Genomic DNA, 22,421 nt, shown 5'->3' on the forward strand with positions numbered 1-22,421 from the left:
AAAACAAATGTCATTTGGCACTCGGGCCTGCTCCCCTGGTTATAGGTGCCATGGCAGACATTTCCTACCAGGAAGGCAAAATTTGGCCCAAATTCTGAAACACTTTCACAAGGATCACAACTCCTATCTCCAAGGTCTTGCAGCACCTCGATTTGCTTGAGCGTGATGTGACACTAAAAGAGACGGAGACATCAGCAGCCAGTACAGGAGCTCACTCTGGTAACAAGGGTTACCCAGAATTTAGGCTGCAGAGTGACTGCTGGCACCATGTAAGACCATTGCCCAGATACCAGCCTTCAGACCGTTTCGGGTGCAAAACTGCCAACAAAGCCTGAAGCACATTTGCTCTGCCTCATCCCTTAGTTTTTTATCTGGCAGGGCTTCCTTCCTTCTTCCCTCTGGCCTCCCAGGTTGTCCGATGGCCATGCCAGCAGGATGGAAGGCTTTATTTGTAATCTGTAGCACCAACACGCAAAAAATTCTAGTACGATTGAGAAGGAAAGGTGCATGTTGTGTTTGGAATAACCTTCATTCGGTCAATATTTTCTGTTTCAGCATTAGCAGCCAGCAGAGGAGGCTCAGCTGCCTTCAAAGCTGTACAGATTGCAACGTCAACACATTGCTGAGAGCCCTGGAGCAAGGCCTGGTCTTCAGCCCAGCTTCTGGGAGTCAAGCGCTCTGAAAAGAAAGGGCATAGGAAACCGAGGGCGAAGGGTCAAACTTCTCAACGGAGTGGGCAAAGGAAGATGCACCTGGGCGGGAGTTACAAGACGTTATGAAGAGGAATAGACCTTCAGGGCCAGGACAGGGAGCACGATGCCCTGCGTGGGGGTGGCCGTGCAGCCTGCACCGGCGGCTGCCCTGCCTGCTGCCGCCTGTCACCACTCACCCCGCTGCAAGGTCCGGGGGCTGAGGGCTCCTCGAAATAAATCTCCTCTGTACCCAGGGTCTGTGGCAAAAAGCAGTATTTCCACATTTCTGAAAGCCGGGCCTCTTACATGGGTGACTGAAAAGGGCTACTGGCACCACAGTGGCAATCCTCTGCCCTTATTTCACAGAGCGTGGCCCTCACAATTTCAAGTAAGACGGGTTCACCAAAAAGCTGGTGGATTTCCCGTGAATTTCCCTTCTGAACAAAGTATGCTAAACTGCTTCCGAGTAGTGCGAAATGCTTTAATCTGACATTTGGTGTTCTGGTAACGTGTCTTGTATTCTTGTTTCCATCGTCACAATCCCCCTCTCAGGCAGCCTGTGAGGTGACTTCCCCTTGTGCGCGTGCAGGTGGGCTATAGAAAATGCAAACACGTTGTAAGTAAACTTGGATATGACCCGCTGTTACATTTCAGGGTTACCGTTTGGGTGCACCCAGTAAACGAGGTGGGCTGTGCTGGCTGGGTGCATTTCAGAAAGAATATGGATAATTCTGCAGAGCGGAGCTGGCACAGAGATTAGCACATAAACCAAGGATCAGAGGTCAGAGCAGCATGATCAGAGCATTTGAGATGAGGAAGGTTTGGATCTGGATTTCCTTAATTCTCTGCAGCAAGAGTTTTGCTTGACCAGTCTATATAATTTTGGGAAAAAATGGACAAATGCATTATGCATTACGATTTGTCACATATGGAGAATCTTTGTGCTCTCATGGCTGTTGAGCACGGAAGTGTCAGCACTCGAATCCAGAAGAAAGTCCCGGTAACTTTTTTATACTGGTAATGATCAGGCTTTCATTCTGCAGCCGAGCCCTCGCAGTGAGCAGAGACTTCTGTGGGGCAGGTCTTGGTGTCTCTTCTTCCCCCTCTTCCCCTTTGGAGCCAGCCACAAGACCTGGATGACTGTGAATCTTTGAACCGCATTCAGCATGGAGCAGCACCTTGTTTGAGGATCTCCCCTCCTAAACAGAAAGCCTGCGTCCACCCTGAGCTTGCAGGGCAAATCTGCCCCTCTGTAGAGTTCAGAAACTTGGCTCTAAACAGAAACCTAGGGACCATCTCTAGAAACAATCTGGCCTCTCCATAATATCAAGACAAAAACTTGCCAATGTTGGATTAAAAAAGGAATTTTCTGCCTAGCATGCTCAAATAACCTTGTATCCGTCATGCTGGAAATAGCTGCCAGATACCAAAGCTCACTCATTGTACAGACTCTTTCTACACCAATACCTAATCCTTTTAACTACCCACTGAAGAATGACTTGTCTGCCATCAAACAAACCCACTCAACTCAACCCGTATAGATGTAATAGCACGCTCTTGGGCACTTTTCAGAAATCCCAGCAGTGCCTAGCTGGGTTTCTGCATTTACGGGACCTATGAACACAGGCTGGTGGCTCTGATTGATACATGCCGGAGCTGGGGGCTTGGGCACCCCCAATCAGTCCTAAAATGCAGTTTGTTTGTGCAGTTGTCCCACCACCTGCATGGTTTTGGCATCTTCAGGGTAATTCAAATAAAGCTGCTAATTTCTGGGAGAAAAATTACAAAGCCCGTTTCACTAGCAAGCTCTCAAAAGCAACTTCTTTGATTACTAAGTAAGGCAAGAAACTGAATCAGCTCTGTTTCCTTGCAGTGTTTTTGGTATTCTGTTGGTGTTTCTAAGATTTCTCATCTCCTGACACACTGAGACATCCATCTTCAGTTACAGTGAAAACCCACAGGTTTGCAGAAAAGTCAAAAATTTGTCCTCATCTGCTGCCTGTGATGCAGTCAAATGCTTCAACCCAGCAGCTCCAGAATATCTCATCCCTTTTGCAGTGTTTGCTCAAATATGTCCACTTCTCCCTAGTTCTTTGCTCCTCTCGCAGTGTTTCTCGGCTAACGGCTGTGTTTGAAGAGGGCTTCACTATGCACTTGCCGCAATACAAACATCAAGAGCCTTCGAGGTGCTCTGTGAAGAGGCTGTTAAACAACAGTGCAGCTGTAGGAAAAAAGTGGGAGCAAAAGTAACGCCAGCATGGCAGACCAAGCTGGTACACCTGACGGAAACACATCAACAAAAACACGGGGGGTACAGGAATATCAAGTTAAACACAGGGCTACAGGACAGTGCCAGTGGGGAAAACACAGAGACAAATACATTTGTCGGGGCGGGGGGGGAGAGGCATTGTAATTCTGTGTAAAAATCTAAAGTGGAATATACCTTCTAGCTGTTAATTATTTTTTCCTGAGCTGCTGAACAGAATAATTCTCATGGAAAAACACAGCAAAGATGTGAAGAAAACATATTAGGAAATCAGAATACATTTGTCAATCTAAATCACTGAACTTTAAAAAATTACTGAATACAAATAACAGCAGTAGCACAATCCACGCAAAGGCACAAGGACCAGATACTCGGGGTGCCGGGGAAGGGTGCGGGAAGGGGGGGAGGCATTTTGGGGCACAGAGGCTCTGGCTCCGGTGCCAACCCCACTCCGAGCGCCGCAGCACGGACCTGCCGGCTGGCAGCTGCCTCCTCCCTGGGCGAGAGCGTCCCCCTGGCCCTGCTGAGCTCCTGCCTACCTGCTTCTGTTCTGGCTTGGGGAGGGAAAAAACAAACCATGCCACGCTTGAGAGGAGCAGGCCCCTCACACAGGGAAGAGTTTGCTCACTTCTATAATCCCTGTGGCTGGAGAAGACCTGAATTAGCACGACTTTTTTCAAGCTATCTGCCCAAGCGCTTTGAACAACCACCATTTAGTGCATCCAAATCACACCTGCAATCCAACCAACAATGTTTAGCTCAGGTGCCCTTTGGGGCATTAGTTGCATGCAGGCACGTTTATATTTCTGTATTTCTACATTTCTGTCAAACACTCAGAGCTGCCCAGGCTGCTGTTAGGTGACACAAATCCCATCTGTTTGCCTCAGGTTGGCCCTGGCAGGAAGAAGAAAATCCACCCCATTCAGCTACAGTCACACAGCGCTCTTTTGGGGACAAAACTGCAGTTCCAGTGAGTTTCCCTGATCTATCAGGGACAAATACCACTCCTAGACATTGGCTTCTTGCCTACCTGACTCTGACAGGTTTGTGACTGTATCCCATAGTGACTCTGATCTGGACTGACAGGCACACTTTTTAGCTGTAAAAGAGAATATATTTCATTCATATAAAAAATGTGTAGCACCGTGAGTAGGAAGCACATTGTGTATTCCTGAGAACTGGAAAGAAATGCAGGCATTGCTGGCTCTCCGAAATCCCGCAGGTAATTAAACATCATTTTAGACTTGGTTGAACAACGGATTCCCTGAATTAACTGCATCAATTAGAAACCAATTTCGTGTCATTGGCACAGCCCCTTGTGCGGACACTGCCAGCAGCCAGAGTACTATGTTTTGATTTAGCTGTAGTTGGGCAGAAGGCTAAACCAATTTGGTTAGACAGTGAGGTGGCCGGTGTAAACGAGGTGCTGGTGCTGCCTGACATTGCGTCCGGCACCATTGCTGGGGGAGTTCGATTTGACATGAGGATTTCTTTCCAAGTCAAGCATCCCTAATTCCTGACCGGAGGTTGTTGTAAGAAGTGGTAGTGAAGGCACAGCATGTTTTACCAGCTACGGTGCCCTTAGCCCAGCTCGGGCATGCTCTTCCCATTATCCCTTTTCACATGGCAAAGCGACAGTTGTACCTGGCACCCTGGTAGGCAAAAATCCCCTTTGCAGTGGGCAAAGGAGCTGCCTGTTCCCTTTCCCCTACAGCAGCTAGGAAATTGTCTATCTGCTGCAAAAAAATTTCTTAAAATATGCCTTTCCTTTTGGAAAAAGGCTCTTGCTGACTTTTTTTTAAGACTTTGGATCTGCTCGCCTTCGGAGCGTGACTCTGCAGAACCTTTGGCCAGACAGACGTTGGATGTTGCCAGGCTGCAGACAAGCATGCCCCTTGTAGGCCAAACTCAGCTCTGCTTTAGTGGCCTCAAGCTACTTGATACATCAGCAGCTAAGCTGCTTTCTCTGTGGGTCCCACGTACAGCCAAGCACTCCGCTTTCCTGGCACAAGTGGGCAGCCTCATCCTTCTCAATTTTGTGAGCCGTAAAAGCCTCAAAACAGCATTCTCTTTAAAGGGGAGCAGTCAAGGAGAGCTATGCTAATTATCTTGGGCAGAGGATCCTTTAGGTCTTTGCCAGTTTTTATCAAAGCATAAAAAGCAATTATTAAAATTAATGCAATTTACCATGTGTTCTACTTCTAGCAAAGCTATTTTTGGCAAGGGCTGCCATCTGTCCCATTCAGCAAGATCAGCCACAGACTTTTGCTCTCTATTCCACTTCCCACAGTTCTCATGTGGAGCTAGGCAAACACATGCCTTTTTGCAAAATCAAGCACCTCAACTGCAGCGTCTAGCTCACCTGAAAATTGCCATCACCTGGTAGCGAGTGTCCTCTGCGTGACAAATACATTTTCTTCTTTCCCTGTTGCTCTCTGCTGGCACTGCGGATGCCCCTGTGTAGCCCCTGGGTGAGCAAGTGCTGCACCCTCTGCCCTCAGCAGGTGCCCAGTGGGAAGAGGCCATGGGGGCAACGGGCAGACCCATCTGCAGGGTGACAAAAATCAGCTTTTGTTTGTATTTTTCACTTTCTACAGCCTGTCTGACCTGTAGCAAGTGGAAATTAGTTCATTTACGTTTTTATACAACTGAAGAAAAACCAGGGCAAGGAGAATAAATGTGCAGGGAATAAAGACCTGACTCCAGGATAGTGTCTGTGGGCCTACAGGCAATTCGAAGTGTTCTCACGAGGAGACTCTGGAAACCTGGCACAAACACCTGTATAAACGGGAACACAGCAGGCGTGATCATCCAGAGTGGACCAAGTGAATCCTCCGAGCGACTGGAGTGCTGGCGATGGTTTCGCATTTGCCATCCCCTTGCAGTCCTCTGGCAGCAGCGTCCTCTGCACCGAGATGTCTCCTCTGTACAAATGAAAGAGCAAAGGATCCTGCAAAGGAAATAGCAAGGGCAGCTCAGCCTGTCCTTGGTGCCACTCATCTGAAGTTGCGCAGATGAAGGAAGTGGGGCAGATGAAGGAAACTATTCTAACGTGGCATACTGAAGTCATAGTGGTGAGCCAGTTTATTTTCATTGGAAAATAAAAAAAACCACTGTATTTTTACCTGTCCACTGAGCATAGTAAGAGGAAGGGAAGCCCAGATGTGATGCTGTCACCGAGATACCTATTTACCGGCTTCAGACTAGCTACTTATTAGCACTTTAAAATGAAGAAAGGTGTAATAGGTTGAGTGAGGAGGTGTGATAATGACATAATTAAGAACAGAAACCTATTAAAAGACATATATTAAATGCCAAATAGATGCCTGCCCAGTGTAAAAAAAACCCTGGGATATAATCCCTAAGGAGATGATTAAATAAATAAAGAGGGAGCTCTGACTCGAAGTCTTTAGACTCGGGCTGTCTGATGGCTGGATCCCACGGCGTCCATGCTTGGCAGCACAACGGCATATTGCCTTCCACTTGCCATACCTCCTGAATAAAGGAACCTGAGTGACAAATTTGGCAGCAAATTAGTTTGTGTTTAAAGTCATTAATATCCCTACCTGGTGGAAGACAAATGGTGGAGGAGCAGTTACCATACAAGTTGTCTGGAGGAAGAATTTGGTCAAAGCTGCCTTGAAGTTGCTGCCGTCTGCCTTCGCTGCAGCACTGCTCCGTGCGTTGAAGTACAAAGATTCCTACTGCAGGCAGACTCTCTGCGTTGCGTTGTGCCTGGTTCAAAATGAATTCTCAAAATAACGCCTGACTGTGTTCATCTCAACACGTTATCACTGCAACATTATGGCTAGAAAGGCTGCTCTCTGGAAATGATGGTCCCTTTGTAATCCACATCCACAGCTGTCTCCCGATCAGAGGGTCTTACTCCGCTCAGAGTCGCTGCCCTCTCCTGGATATCCTTTTCTGATTCCTCCCAGTGTCGCAGGGAGAAGTGGCATTTATCAGGATACTCAGTGCAAATTCTTCCCATTTCATTCTCTCTCCCCGGCATTAAATTTGATAAAAGATTCTTGTCTCTTTTAGATATTTAAAGACTGACATTAGTGATTTAAAGTCAATTGAATGGAAGATTCCAGGCTAAATTCTCTTCTCACAAATAGCAGTGAAACTCCAAGTTCGATGAGCTTCACTGCATAGTAACACAGGCGCGACGGCTCCTTTCAGGCCAATGGAGTTGCTCATGTGTTAAGTGCAAACGGCATCGGGCACTCTATCAATTAGCTCAGTAGAGTAACTCCATGTGCACACCAGTGATTGAGAATATTTTCACAGCATCTTGTGTATATTATCCTCTCTTTTTGGTTACATTTAAACAATGAAATACAAAAAGGCAAGTTGCTGAATTGTGAGAACCAGAGGCTTTAGTGTTCTGTTCTGATTCCAGAAAAAACATACACATTTTTATTTTATGTATGTGTGCATCTGTGTGCATGGGCATGTGTTGTGTGTCTGCATATTATAAACGTATGTATAATGTCTCATTACTTGAAAGGAAAATTCCAGCTGAGATTTTAACTTCCTGGAGAGCAGAAAACCTCCGTCCCCAGATGCTAGACACGCTCTCTATCCAGTCGCGTTCCTCTTCTCACCTGATGCTTTTTGGATTTGTGCAGTAACTGTGCATACTAGAGTTTTATTGCTGTATAGAAAGAATACCAACAGTCTAGCTGAAAATGTATGTATTGCATAAGAACACATACATATCTCAGAAGGTGATAACAACTGATTTTTCTCTCCAATCTGCATCCTTGTTTTGTCATTATTGCTGAATGCACAAACCTAAGTTAAACTCACAAATACCAAACCCAAAGTTACATCCAGGATAGCCTATTAATAATAGCATCAGCAACACGCTATGCTGGGAAACATACACAACGGTTCCTCTGCACGGCTCGTATCTCCACAATGCCATGAGGAAATGTCCTGGTCCCTTCCTCATTGTGCAGGCATAATGAGTCCCTTTTGGGGACGCGAGCACTCGTTACATCTCCCTGTGCTTTGCAGCTCTCTGCATGGGATGCAAATAGCGGAGCCAATTCTGATCTCACGCGCATTGCTTAACTTCTCAACTTACAACTTACTTCAGTGGAGCTATTCCTTATCTGTGATGGATCAGGCCTACAGATCAAAATTGCAACATGCGTTTTTTTAACAAAGCAAGGCCAAATTTCAGTAAATCCTGAGCACAGTTGCCTACCATAATAATCAAAGGCTCAGCATCTTGCAGGATCATGCCAAATTCCACTGTATGCCATTTGTAAAGAAGATTGGGATCAAAGAGTCTCCTGCTTTAACTAATGAAACATATAGGAAGAAAAATGAATGATGAGAAATAATTGCAATTTGCAAAGTAAATTACACCATTAACTACTCCAGAAATCAATAATCAGGCACAAAAAGAAAATCAGTTGAGGGGATGACAGAAGAAAAAATAAATCTCTTGGGCATCTTGCCACTCTGGGGATTTTAATTTTGAGTTTTCCACTCCCAGCTATCCATTCTTATTGCCCATCCATCAACCTCCTGATGAATATAAAGGACTCTGGTATGAAATGCTAGAAGATTGCTGGGTTGGTAGAACAATGGAAAGGGAGTCTTTCAGGTTTGGAGGAGGTAGGGTAAATCGCAGATGGCAGTTTAGAAAAGCTTGTCTCTGCTCTTGCTTTTTTTTTCCCCCTAGCATCTCTCTTTAATAGCATTGGCAATCTAATAACCATTTCAAAGGTAACCAAAATCATACTCATGGGCAAATCACTTGGAAATCTCCTCCTGATTGACTCTAACAACTGACATAATTTTTAATAGAAATGCAACATGATTTATGCCTTTGCTTATTGGTATAGTTTTAAGCAGTGACAAAGTGGTGGTTTAATCTTACTCCCATGTTAGAGGCATTTATCTTCCACCCCTTTGTATTTACTATTTACATCTTCATAAGAATGCCGACACTGTAGCCTTCACTATTAGCAATACTCCTTGACTTAATAGCACTTATGAATATCTCTATATTTTGGGTTTTATTAATGAACATTGTGAGTTCTTCTGTGTGCCTGCTTATGAGAGGCTATCAGCTATGGATTTTGATCAGAAGGGAGTTAAGGGGGGGTCAAGCAGAAAGCCTACATGAAAAACATCACAACCACTGATGTGGTTACATTGGTGGCTGCAGAAGCCAAGACTTCTACATCAAAAGAGGGCGATGAGTTAAAATGCCCATTCTGCAGGAAGGGAGAGGTGGGGTGTGTGGAGTACAGCAAGTACAGCTGACTCGGACTGTGAGCTGGACCCTGCTGCAGCAGGCACTCTCATGGTCTCTGGGGGCACTGGATGTCCAGGCTCCTGTGAAGAAGGCTGGTGGAAGTGCTGTGTAAAACAACTCATTGTTGGAAAGCCAGATCCTGAAATGCAGTGCACTTCTTACTGGCAAACTGAGGCTATTTATGGAGGAGGCGTTTACTGGTTGGTGCAAGCATTGCTCAATTGCACCTCCATAGCACCATGGCCCTTAGTGACCTCACTAAAAACTGCCCGAATCACAGCTTCCCCTGCGACGGAAAGCATGAGCCTGCCACTTGGAAGGGGTGACAGATCACAAAAAGGGCCTCAGAAGGTGCGGCTTTACCCAGAGCCCATGAAGCTGACCCTAGGTACAGCTCTGGCAGTTCTCTACCATCACCAGTGCAAGAGCACTCAGCTGGTCAGGCACCACTGGGGCTGGAGAACTACTAGCATCACTATCAAAAAATACTCCCAGGGTTGACAGTACACTTTCCCGTGCATCGCTACAGCTTTGTACTCACCACCTTAGATCATGGGGAGGGAAGGAGGAGAGAGAAGACAAAGAGAGAAGCAGGCTTGCGGCACATGGGAAAGAAGAGGAGAAACCAGCAAGAGCAATCTTTTATGCTTGCAACTAGTGGTTTAACCTTTGGAATAAACGAGGGCAGTTGCAATTATGAGTATCTTTTACGGTTAATTACTGCTATTTATGTTGGCAATTATCAAATGTCATATATGACTCTTTTATATCCTTAAACTTGGTCAGTTGAATGTGTAATCTTTAGCTCCCTATGTGTTTAAGACTTATTTTTACATACACAGTTATGTTTTTATATCTGCAGTAATTCACCAGTCAAAACATTATATACATGACTCTGGGTACAGATCTTTCCATTTTAATTCCCCCCCCCCCCCGGTAACCAGTCATGTTTGACTGATCTTTTCAGATTAAAAACTAAAAAGGAAGAGATATGTGGAATTTATTTGCAAATTCTCCTTGTTGAGCCATGCCACTTTAGTGACAGCCCACCCTGAATCCCCCCCTCATTCAGATTTGAAAAGTGGTTGTAACCCTTTCAAGGCTGGACACATTTTCTTGGGATCATTTTCTTGTTTGCCTTCGCATTGAGAGGCTGATCTTCAAAGGGCATTATGGTGAAAAAACTTAATCTAGAATATTTCCAATCGCACACACACAAAGATAGCTTAAATCCCTGAATAGCAGAGAATACCCTGCAGAAGCACTGCCTACATTCCAATGGACAGGTAAAAGATTCAAAAAAAATCAGCAAAACAATTTTTTTCTCTTGTACACCAAAGCTGATTTTCCTTCCATGAGCATGAAAATCTTAATTTTATGAAAGAATCCAGTGGGAAACTTGCATCACTATAAACACAGATGGTCTTCAGTCATGCTGACCAAAACAAGTTTCTCGGAGAGCTTAGTTAACACTGCCTGTACGAGCTTCTACCAAAACTGGTGCAAGATGTGGTCCTTTCCAGGACCTACTACATGACACATGTGCCAGCCCTGAGATTTTAGCAGTCTGGGTGAACAGAACTGAAACAGGATACCAGGAATAGCTTAGGATAGCTGCAAAGGTGTCACCACTGTGTCACCATGGTACCTTTGAGCCATCTATACTGATAGGAATATTGTTTCCCCTTTTTATGATATATTTTATTTTATACCATTGAACCCACTTACCTGTTGGAGTGAGTGCATGTTGTTCCTTGACCATACCACTGGTATCGAGGTTGAAATGCTAACCTTTACATACATAGTTAAACCAGTGTTTCTAAAGGTACAGTGCAGCAAAGCCTTAATTTTCAAGTTGACTGAAATTCAAAACGCCTCTCTAAAATAATAATAAAAAAGAGTTAAAATATAAGCAAGAGCAAAACAGATGCAGATAGGAGTGAGCAGAAGCAGTGTGGAACTTGGCACAGTGTTCGAACACTCCTTTGTTCGGCATATGCCTTTTTCCACATTACTCCTGCTCACTGTAGCCAGTAACGGTTTGCCCTTTCTCACAGAATATTTTTTCCTGGGCTAACCCTTTGAATGTAGCATTGCAGGCGTAAGGAGCCATTTTGTGCCTGGCAACTGCAGAACGTGTTCCCCTGTGTGCCAGTGGATACGTTCTTACAGGGTTTTCTCCAGTTTTTCCCTATCTTAGTCCTGAGGCAATGGCACACACCTAAAATGGACATGCATGTTATGCTGTACATCTTTAAGGCTCTGTATGAACATTAACTAATTAGTCAGTAAGGAAAAGAGCTGAGAAGGCTGTTTCAAATGGCAGAAGCTGTGGGGGATACAGCTCGAACACCAACTGGGGGTCTGAATGCGTAAAGGCCCAGAGAACAAGGAGGGAAGCAAACAGGCTGAAAGGCTGGAGTAAGCCTGCAAGGGGGCTTCGAAAATACAAAGAAATTTAACATGTTAAAATTGGCAGCAGCTCACATAGGTACAACGGTTATATTAAGAATGGGCTGCCAATCTCGACCGTTAGCCTTTAGCATGGAGAGGAGATTATAACATAAATGCTACTCAAGCCTTAATTACAGCGAATCAATGCTTTGACATACCACTTGAGGAAAACAAAGGTCCCATGGTAAAAACAGGTTTCTACATTTCCTTTAACTTTGCTCGAGACTATTGAGACCTCCAGTGCATAGCTTCCGAGACCTTTGGTTTCCCATTCTTAGTTTCCTTGGAAAGTTTATTTTTCCCTTGGGAACTAAGGATAATCCAGTAAGTAAAATGCTGGTCTGGCATTCAAGGTCCCAGGTTATGTTCCCAGCTAACATACAAGCTCCATTGACAAACCAGCACCAGTACTTGCCCCGATCTCTCTATTCTGCTTACTCAGGCTGTGATTTTTGTGGCTGTCTTCTTGGCAGAAAGTCTGCAAGAGTTTGGAGTGAATGAGCATTCTTAGCAATATCCATGAGCATAAAACTGTCTATTAAGAAGGTAAATGTGGTTGGTGTGGTAGGACCTCGCTTTAAAAATCAGGCTTATCATAGCTGGAGTAAGGAACTGAGAGTGTGCTTGATGCCAATAAGTCACCCAGCATCACTATGGCTTGACAGACCACGATAGGTTTGTGTCTATTTGAAGGTAAGAGATTTGGTATTTTCCCAGTGTGTAACACAGCCGTTGCAATGGAGGTTTGCGCACATCCCAATGTCATGAAAACCACCTGGGTTAGGGATGGCTAAATACAACGCCTCAAGGGCCCAGCTACAGGCTGAGATGGACCCGTCGCTCTTGACATAACTTTTCTTTTTTTCCTGCCCACGAAAGAGCAGTGCTAAAAGCCCTCTCCTATGGGGTGAAGAGAGCGATGAGATACAAACATAATCCTCCAAGTGTGTCCAACTGCCTTCCTGGGTCTTGAGGGGAAGCCCTTAGCTGAGGGAACTGGCTAGCTTGTGTCGGTGCCAGATAAAGAATTTTTTTAAGACAGAGCATTAGAGGAAAGAAAAAAGAAAGAAAGGGGAAAAAAAGGGGAGGGAGGAATATTTACAAGTGCAGGAAATGGAAGCTCTATCGGGAGTTTTCTGGGGAGATAAGGAGCTGGGCTGGCCCATCTCTACGCGGCATGGACACACTCACTGCCTTTGAGTCTCTCAGGAAAGAGCAAAAGGAGCTGCTGACATTTCTGCTTAAAAGCAAGAATCAATGAATCTTTGTTTCCCACTGCCTGCTTGTTTGACCTTATTGTGTTGCAGAACAGAAAAGAAAGACAAGAGAACGGGTGAGAGGAGAGGGGATTGGTACTAATAAAATCCAAGACAAGATCACAGCCCTCTGATCATCGCTGGAGATGCTATTATTTGGTTGTTGTCCTATTTGCCGCTGTTGCTCATTTCCGATTCTTGCCTTGCTGTAATAAGTCACAGTCTTTCCAGCCATCATCCCTGTATTGACAGGCAAATGTCACCCACGTTTGATTGACGTCCATTGCTCCTGAATACAGAAGTATGATTTAGGAATCAATTCTGTTTGTTTATTTAAGCAGCTCTTTGTGTACCTTGTATATCTGTAAGCAGGACAAGTTCCTTAATATTTTCTCGGGAGAAATGCCACTAATATTGCACATTCACCTTCCCACTCAGTCACAGAGGTGCCCACCAGCCCTTGGGAGAGAAGAAACTTTTCACACACACACAAAAAAAAAAAGAAAAAAAAAGAGAAAGGAGAAAAACCCAAGACAAACAAAACGCTTTGCTGCCCCCAAGTTAAGCCAGAGAGACCTTTTTCTCAGGTCCAGGCATCTGTTGATCTGCATATGCCCCGCACTCTCCTTTGGCTTCTAAACAAAAGGGAACTCTTTCCCTCGGTGTCAGTTTGCTAGCAAAGCAGTGGCTGGCTTTAACACCGGGAAACGCTGCAGCCGGTGATGAGTATGTCAATTTTAATTCACAGAAAGAACTGTTTCCTTCTCTGCCTTTATGGTTGTAATCGGTGAGGGGGGAAGAGGGAGATCCGAAATTGTGAGAGATGCTAATCTCTATCACTGTGCGAGGTGGGAGGTATATTTTCAAATAACTTCCACTCGGACAATCGGTAACTGTAAAACATCCCTACATTTAAAGCGGTATTTCCCAGAAAACACTAATACGGCAGGGTGGCCTTAGGGAAGCGTTAAGCAGGAGGTGGATCGACCTTTTAATTCTCAATCGGTGACCTGAAGGGTACCCAGAGGCTGCTAAGCACATCTCTTCCTTTCGGTCTGCTCCAGAAAGAGCTGTCATCGCAAGATGCAGCTAGTGAGTGAGGCTCACGATTTCGCTGTTCATCCGTTTGCGGGAGGGGTGGGGGAGGGAGAGAGGGAAAAAAAATATATATTTCCCACACTGCCAGAGTAATGCCAAACTCTCTGTGAGTGGGAAGAGCAGAGCAGATGCTGGAATGAGATGCCAAAGCAGCTCCCCTTTCCCCTGCGCTTTTGGGTGCCTATAAATTGCTCCAGCGCGCTCGTCAGCCTCCTCCTCTCCTGGCAGGTGGCACCCGGGCAGGATCCCGCTCTCCCTCCGGCTCCGGCTCCGGCTCCGGCGCGGCGGCGCGGGCTCTCGGCGGCGGGCACCGGGGCGGCCGGGAGGCGCGTCCCCGCTGAGGACTGTCGTCTGCGCGAAAAAAAAAAGAGAGCGAGCGAGCGAGGAGGCGAGCGGGGCGATCGCGAGAGGAAAGGCAAGTTCCAGGGAAAGTTGACTCGGACTGGCACAGCCTGCAAAAAAAAAAAGTCGATCGCCAGCGGGAGCATAAAAGTGCGGGCGGCCGGGGCGCGGCGGCAGCTCTCCCTCTCCCTCTCTCTCCCTCTCCCTCTCCCGCCCGCCCGGCGGCTGCAGCGGCCGCAGCGGAGCGCCGCGACCCGCGGGAGCCCCCGCCGCCAGCGGCAGCGGGAGGGCGGCGAAGCCCCAGGGGAGCCGAGCTCGCGCGGGCTCGGCGGTTTTTCGGCTCTGAGGAGGTCCCCGACCAACCATCAAGATTTTGTCCAAAAGCAGGCAAGAGGATCGCCCTGCGCTGAGCCGGCTGGTGGGCAGCAGGCGGCGGCTGATCGCGGCCGGCGCGCTGGGGGTGGTGATGGTGCTGCTGCTGGTCATCCTCATCCCGGTGCTGGTGAGCTCGGCCGGCACCTCGGCGCACTACGAGATGCTGGGCACCTGCCGCATGGTCTGCGACCCCTACGGCGGCACCAAGGCGCCCAGCACGGCGGCCACGCCCGACCGCGGCCTCATGCAGTCCCTGCCCACCTTCATCCAGGGGCCCAAGGGGGAGGCCGGCCGGCCGGGCAAAGCGGGGCCCCGCGGCCCGCCGGGGGAGCCGGGGCCGCCCGGCCCGGTGGGGCCGCCGGGTGAGAAGGGCGAGCCGGGGCGGCAGGGCCTGCCGGGCCCCCCCGGGGCGCCGGGGCTGAACGCGGCGGGGGCCATCAGCGCCGCCACCTACAGCACCGTCCCCAAGATCGCCTTCTACGCCGGCCTCAAGCGGCAGCACGAGGGCTACGAGGTGCTCAAGTTCGACGACGTGGTCACCAACCTGGGCAACCACTACGACCCCACCACCGGCAAGTTCACCTGCTCCATCCCCGGCATCTACTTCTTCACCTACCATGTGCTCATGCGGGGCGGCGACGGCACCAGCATGTGGGCCGACCTCTGCAAGAACAACCAGGTGGGCGCCGCGCCGGGCGGGAGCCGGGGACATGAGCGCAGCGGGCGCCCGGGAGAGCCGGGTTCCCCGAGGGAGCGGGCGCCCGGGAGGGGGAGCCGGACTCCCTGAGGGAGCGGGTGCCGTGAGGGGAGCGGGCGGAGCGGAGCGGCGCGGGAAGGGCGGGAAGCGGGCGGCGGGCGGGGAGGGGAGGGGGAGCCGGGCGGCCGCTGGAGGCGGCGCGGGGCGGGGGCGTGGGGCCCGAGCCCGGGCGAGCCGGCGCCCGCCGCTCCGCAGCCGCCGGGGACCCTGCGGGCAGCGCCGGGGCCGAGGAGCGGTGCGCTGCCCCGCTCCGCTTCGGGTGCCCGAGGACCCCTGAGGCGCTGGGGGTTCCGCGCAAAGCCGAGGCCGCCCCGGGCCGCCGGGTGAATGCGGACTCAACGCGCTCTTTGCCGCGAAAAGTCACGCCGCTGTCGCCCGCTCCCAGCCCGCTATCCGGGCCGGCCCGCGGGCAGAGCGGCACCTGACCGGCGCCCGGCCTCCCCGCCCGGCGCCGGCTGCCGTCCCGGCCGGTGTCGGCCAGCCCGCGGCCACGGAGCGCTGCCCTCAGCCCGGCCGGGACGGGAGCGGTCGGGGCGGTCGCGCAGGCAGCGCTGCCCGTGTGGGGACGAGCGGAGCCCGGGACGACGGGGACGGGCGTTCCCGCAGGGAAGGGAAACTCCCCGGGAATGAAGGGGAGTCGGGGGCGGCGGGTGAGCTCAGGAGAGGGTGCTCCTGCGTGGGGGAAGGTGCGATGCGGGGGAGGAAAGCACCCACGGCACGGGACAGGGCTCCCACGCAGCGGGGCGCCGATTTTGACGCGCTCAGTCCCCGGCGGGGAGCGAGGTTTCCCTCAGCCAGCGAAAGCCGGTAACCGAGTGCGCTCGGCGTCCGCAGAGCTCGCCCCGTGGCGGGCTAGCGCCGGGGAAGGCGCCGGCTGACGGGGCGCGCGCTGGAGGCACACTGGGCGTCCGGCAAACACGGGCGCGGCCCGGGCTCTGCCGGCAGCCCCCGCGCGGGGACGGAACGTTCAAAATCCATTAAAGATCTTGCGATGCTACCGTCTGAAAGACAGAGGAATCATCCATTTTAATTAGGATAAACGTTGCCACCGCGCTCGCAGAGGCTGTGCCCGTAACATTGCCCCCGGGGAGCCGTTCTTCGCGATCTTGCCCTTCCGTGCGTAGTTAACGGACGCGGATACGCCGGCTCTAATTATGACAGCGCTTAGCGATACCGCCAGGCTGTCCGCCACCCCTCCCGCTCTGGGTGCCCGGGGGGGAGCGCGGTGTGCCGGGGCTTTCCCGTGACTCCGGGAGCCCCGCGGTGCTGCCGCCGGTCCCCCGGCCCCCCGTGCGGCGGGAGGGCAGGGACCAGCCGCGCAGCAGCCGCTCAACAGGTCATTCACTGCCTGAGCTGTCCCGGCACGCCGGGGGCACAGGGCCGGGCTGCCGGCTTTCCCAGGCCCGGGGGGCCCGGAGCCCAGCGCTGCCGCTCTCCCCGGGCTTTTCGCCCCGCGGCGGGGTGGCTGGGCGGGGTCGATCCGCTCCACGCCGTGTCCGTCGGACTGGAAACCGGACTCCGCGTCCCCGCCGTGCCGCGCAGGTCGCGGAGGGGCCCGTTCGTTTGCCTGTCTCCTCCCCCGGCGAGCCCCGCCAGCTCGGCCCAGGCGGGAGCCGCGCCGCGGCCCTTTGTGCTCTGCGCGGGTGGGAGCGGCGGCGGCCCGGCCGGTAAATTAATCTGATAAGCCTCTTAACCTTGTGTTTATGGCTCCTCAGAAGTACTGTGAAAACAGAATAATGAGGAAATCAGCAGCAATTAATTAAATTAGAAACTGTCTACCATAAACACTGTCTCAGCAGATAAACCAGCACTAATAAACCAAAGCACATTGTAATATATTCGCTTTGGTTTCTTCACACAACGGCAATATTGTCCACCGCGAGAATACCATTTTACTTGCAATTAAAACATTAATCTGTTTTTGACCCCTATGGATAATGTTTTAAAGTGTTTATTTTCCCAAACCCTGAAAAATAAATACATACCAGTACTCCTTAAAAAGTAACCAATTATAAATATTGAGCCTGAAGTCTAACTGTTCCCAAATATAACTACTTCCAGTACCAGACATGAGACAAATTAAACTCGCAGTGATTCAAAGAAAAGAAAGGGCAGGGATTCTACGTTTATATCTGTATATATCTATGCAAAGATAAGTATTTAGGTAAATATCTGCATACAAATTATTTAAAATTGACACACAGTTTTAATGCAGCAGTGTCTCCTTTTGATTACGATTTATACTTGAAACACTAAAGCTGATGTGATGTGATAGCAGTTAACTCTGTATGATTTGTAAGAAAGCTCAGAAATTTTGGAAGTAAGTAAGTAAGTCGTTAAATGGAGTCTGGCAAAGATAACATTATAAATGCAGTGTTTTCTAACAATGGAAAAACCCAAGCTGTTGGAAAGTATATGGCTTACAGAAAACAAAATCATTCCTAAGCAATGCACAGGAGGAACCTCAAGGTCTCCACTGTTAACACACTGCCTTCTTTAACGGTTATAAAGCTTGAACAGGGAAGTGCTGAGATCACATAGCTTAGCTAGTATGTGTGTGCAACCTGAGAGCGTAACTTCACGAAAGATGAGGTGAGCAGTCATGCAACTTATGAAATGTCTAGTCCGTTAATGGTTTAATTTTGGATACATTTACCCTCTTGCGGCTGAGAATTCACTTTGAGAATTCTGAGAATTTGAGAATTTGAGTACGCTGAGAATTCATTTGAGACTGTTCTCTCCCAGGCTTTAAAAAGAAACTGCTCTGGCTAACCAAACAAGGAGGTAACACGTCTAAGAATAGCACACAGGAGCTTACAGGACATTTGTTTATATATAGGGCAGTAAGATCTACACTTTGGTTTCTAGACTTTCAATACCCAGAATCTTTTTTTTCTTCAGCCAGTATGTACTATCTAGAATCTTAAAAATGAAATATCCATTGCTGTTGTAGTCAGTGTCCATACACTGACTCCCTTAGGATAGTCACTAATACAATTTGAATTCTCCTTTACTATCCACAGAAAAACTACATGTTAGGCAAATCCACAAAGTAGCATTTCATTAGGACGTAAATGGCAATTTGGAAAGTAATTTAAACCATTTTGTTTGCCAGTACACAAGATACTAGTTGTCTATGAAAGTTTTTCTACCTCATCTGAAGCCTTTTTATTCCTTCCCGTTTGCCCTTTCCATTTACACTACCAGCAACAGTCTCAGCCCGCTATTTTCTTCGGAGGGTACTTCCAGGGTTAATGGCCCAGAGTTTTCAACTCCACCCTGCTAGTCATTAATCCAGAGGAAATACCCTCTGCTTAGAATAATTATTGCTTAAACACTAGCAAAATAGATCGCCTCTGTAAACACCACCAGGCAATTCAGGATCAAGAAGTCCTGAAATAGTTGTGGTTTATCATCCTGCCATCTATCAGTTTAAAGCTGCAGACTGTCACACCACTAAAAGTCTTTTAAGCCTTTCTCACTCTTCTTACAGGATGTATAAAGAATTTCCACCTACTGTGATTTTTAAGCTGCATAATGCCATAAGATCCTGCATGGTAAAGAACCCCCGCCTTTTTAACATTTCAATATTAATGTCAGATGATATCACATGAAAATTTAATATGGAAATTTATCATTTAAACTTTGAAAGGAATCCATGGAAATTTGTGACTTATAGCCTATTTTTTCAATTCAGAACAGATAAAATCCCACATATAGTACGCCAAGTCATGCATTATTACTTAGTTCAGGTTTGCAGCACCACTAAATCACTTACTGCTCTGTAACTACGCTAGAACAAAGACAAGCAACAAGCAGATGATGTGTTACACTGAAATAAATCACATACAACTAAGTTTAAATATTTTACCAAACAGGGTCAAATTAGATATAAATGATTTGGAGTCTTACAGTGGCACAGGCTGTTCATTGCTGGAAACCAACATACATCTTGAAATTACAGATTGCTTCCAGTTTGCTAGTAATGTCAAATTTAATCAGTAGTGGAACGGCAAGGGAGAAATGGGAAAAAACATATGTTTAAGTGAAAGTTGCAAATGAAAAGTTCTCAATTACTTGTAAATTCCAAAACCTCTTAAAGCAAATAGCGACTCGCCTGTGATTTTTCGAACGTACATCTCTTACAGCACATAGAAATTAAATGTTTGCTTACTGAAATGTGGCAATAACAGTTTTTCCAAACCTTAGGATCCTTTCCTAGGATGCTTACCTGCTTGTGTGCATTGGCGTGTGCATGTGTGGGTGGGTGTATACTTTTGGTATTCTGTCTGCAGCGTGATTCTATTAGTAGTATGACAATAACTTGCCTCTGGAAAAAGCCCAGCCTGGTATCAATAGGGCCTCACTGTGGATCCTCGCCAATGTCTATCACTTGTTCCACTGAAATAAAAGTTAAACCAAGGTAGAACTGGCACATGACCAGATTCAGTTCTCCGATCTCTAGCTATTATTATGCATATATTTAAAAAAGGCTCCAAACATTTACCGGAGTGCAAGCAGTTGTGTATTAATATGCTAACCAAGAAATGAGCAGGTTATTGCTTTAGTTTCAAATATTGTATTGTAATATCCATATGAAAAAAACACAATGTATGTTCCTGCACATTTAAAGTGGCAACGAACACATGCTGAATAAAACGTTGAGGATATGCTTGTATTTCGCTGTGCAGTAAAAATTATCTGAGTTTTCTTAACCACTCATTATGTATTTTATGTAGGTTCGAGCTAGTGCGATTGCTCAGGATGCTGATCAGAACTACGACTATGCCAGTAACAGCGTGGTGCTTCACTTGGAGCCAGGAGACGAAGTTTACATTAAATTAGATGGAGGAAAAGCACATGGAGGAAACAACAATAAATACAGCACATTTTCTGGATTTATTATTTATGCTGACTGATAATGAGTAAAAAGACCCACCAAACCGGTCCAAAAATGAAGCTTGCTCTTCTGAGCAATGGATTTGCGTGGCAAAAGTCAATGAAACAAGCACCCCAGCAGAGTGACCACCGAACACCTCAGTAGCGGGGAAAAAACGTCGAATGCTACCTGATTCACATCTGTACAACACAGAGAAACCTTATGTTAAAAAATTACAAAACAAGTTAAACAGATGTGCGATCCACTACCGCCAAAGCAAATACTTCCTCATTGTTAGTGTCCATGTGAATGAAGTCCTACATAGATCAAATTTTTATAGGAAAAAAAACCCCACCTAAGGACGCTGAGTTATTTCTTCAGTGTATATGATACTTTGATGTGTTATGATCTTGCTGCTTTATCCATACTTCAGCTTTGGTTCTTGTGACTTACTTGCTAACAATGATGCTTGGAGTCCACTCATAGTGTGGTGAGGAATGATTTTACAATAAAAGGAAGAGGTAATCAGAACATACTTTCTCTCCAAAGGAATTGTTTGCCTTGTACTTTTCTTATCCTTCCACTTAAAACTAGAAACTAATCAGCTTCAAGCCTTAACTCAATGTTCCTGCTTTGTAGGTTTACATTAGCCTTTTAACATAAAATCAATCCAGTGGAGTTGTTTAAATTTTGTCTTCCCCTTAGCTGTGTTTTAAAAGAAAAAGAAGCATAGAAGAAATACTTTTTTTTTCTGAAAAATGTAAGTTGACAAACTATTCTGTTGGACCGAATCCCTGATTCTACCGAAGCCAACGGCAAAACTCCCACTGATGTTAGTGGAAAAAGGGTTTGGCTTTTAATTTGTAAACATGTGTAAATATATATTTAGGCAATCTTACAGGCCCATTCTTGATGGTTAGTTGTGTAAATATTTAGCAAGCCTGGCATCCACATCCTCAGACTAAGGTAGAGTGTTTTCTTTGCAGCAATTAGTCTTCAGTAGTCTTTTAGGACTTAGTCTGTACTTGGGTACTATTTTTAATGAAATAGTTATGACTTAACATATTGCAGATGTTCAACTAGAATTTCATAGGAATATAATGGGTCAAAACCATATTTGTCTTAGGTGTCTTGTCTCACTGAAGTTAGTGGGATTATTCCCACAAAGAAAGAGTAGATCTGACACGTGGGAAAATGTTGTCACACAGACCTTTTCCATGGTAGCTAGTTACCAGTTCGTAGTAAGGCGTGCCTATGAAATGGACACAGATAAGCATATTACCAAAAATGATAACACATATGCAAAGAAAGAAGCAGATATTTACGTGCAAAAAAAAGTGTGTAATAAAACCTATTTTTCTCATTCATATATATATAGAGAGAGATATATATAAAGTCTCAAAGAAGTTTAATCCATATAAAGGATTAATGGCTTGGAGAATTAAACTAAACACAGGTACTATGAGTTACATAGTTATAAAAATGCTTTAAAAAAAGTCATACCAGTAATGTCCACAGAGTATTTTTATTCAGAAAACAGATTTATTATTTGTTTTGGTTTTGGGAGGGGAGGCTGTCTATTTCTCTCAGGTTAAAACTTGCAGATTTCATTCTAAACCTAAATTTTAGCAAGATAATTAACTAGCTCCTTAGCACAGTTGGTTATGTTATTTATTTTTAACATTTTGGCAAAATCAAGGTAACATTTCTAGGAATTGTTAAAGATTAATAGAGGCTACCCCTAGCATTTCTATTTCATGTACTTTGCCACAAGCAACCTTGTCTAATGTACTAAGGGTACAGACTCAGATTTATCTGCACTAAAATGTTGAAAGTGTCTGCCACTGTGACAAAAAAGCTCTTCGGTGCTGGCTGCTCAGTAAAAGTCTGATGAAGATCTTACGAATCTCTCTAAAAATCCCTCATTTGAATGAGTGAAGCTTTTCTTAAACAGAACATGTTACCCCTTCTGTTTCTGTTTTGAGTCGTCCAATTCAAAATAAATGCCGAGTTAGTCTAGGC

At 46.9% G+C, this 22,421-nt stretch overlaps 1 protein-coding gene across 1 annotated transcript; it reads left to right on the plus strand.

The window, feature by feature from the left end:
- Positions 1 to 14,839: 14,839 nt before the first annotated feature.
- Positions 14,840 to 20,501, plus strand: C1QL3 (complement C1q like 3). Its single transcript, XM_075495525.1, has 2 exons — positions 14,840 to 15,442; positions 20,260 to 20,501. Exons 1-2 carry the CDS (start codon positions 14,855 to 14,857, stop codon positions 20,437 to 20,439), a joined length of 768 nt encoding a protein of 255 aa, XP_075351640.1. The 5' UTR covers positions 14,840 to 14,854; the 3' UTR covers positions 20,440 to 20,501.
- The last annotated feature ends 1,920 nt before the right edge of the window (positions 20,502 to 22,421 follow it).

The sequence above is a fragment of the Mycteria americana genome, chromosome 2 (genome assembly GCF_035582795.1).
Source record: "Mycteria americana isolate JAX WOST 10 ecotype Jacksonville Zoo and Gardens chromosome 2, USCA_MyAme_1.0, whole genome shotgun sequence".
NCBI classification, from domain to species: domain Eukaryota; kingdom Metazoa; phylum Chordata; class Aves; order Ciconiiformes; family Ciconiidae; genus Mycteria; species Mycteria americana.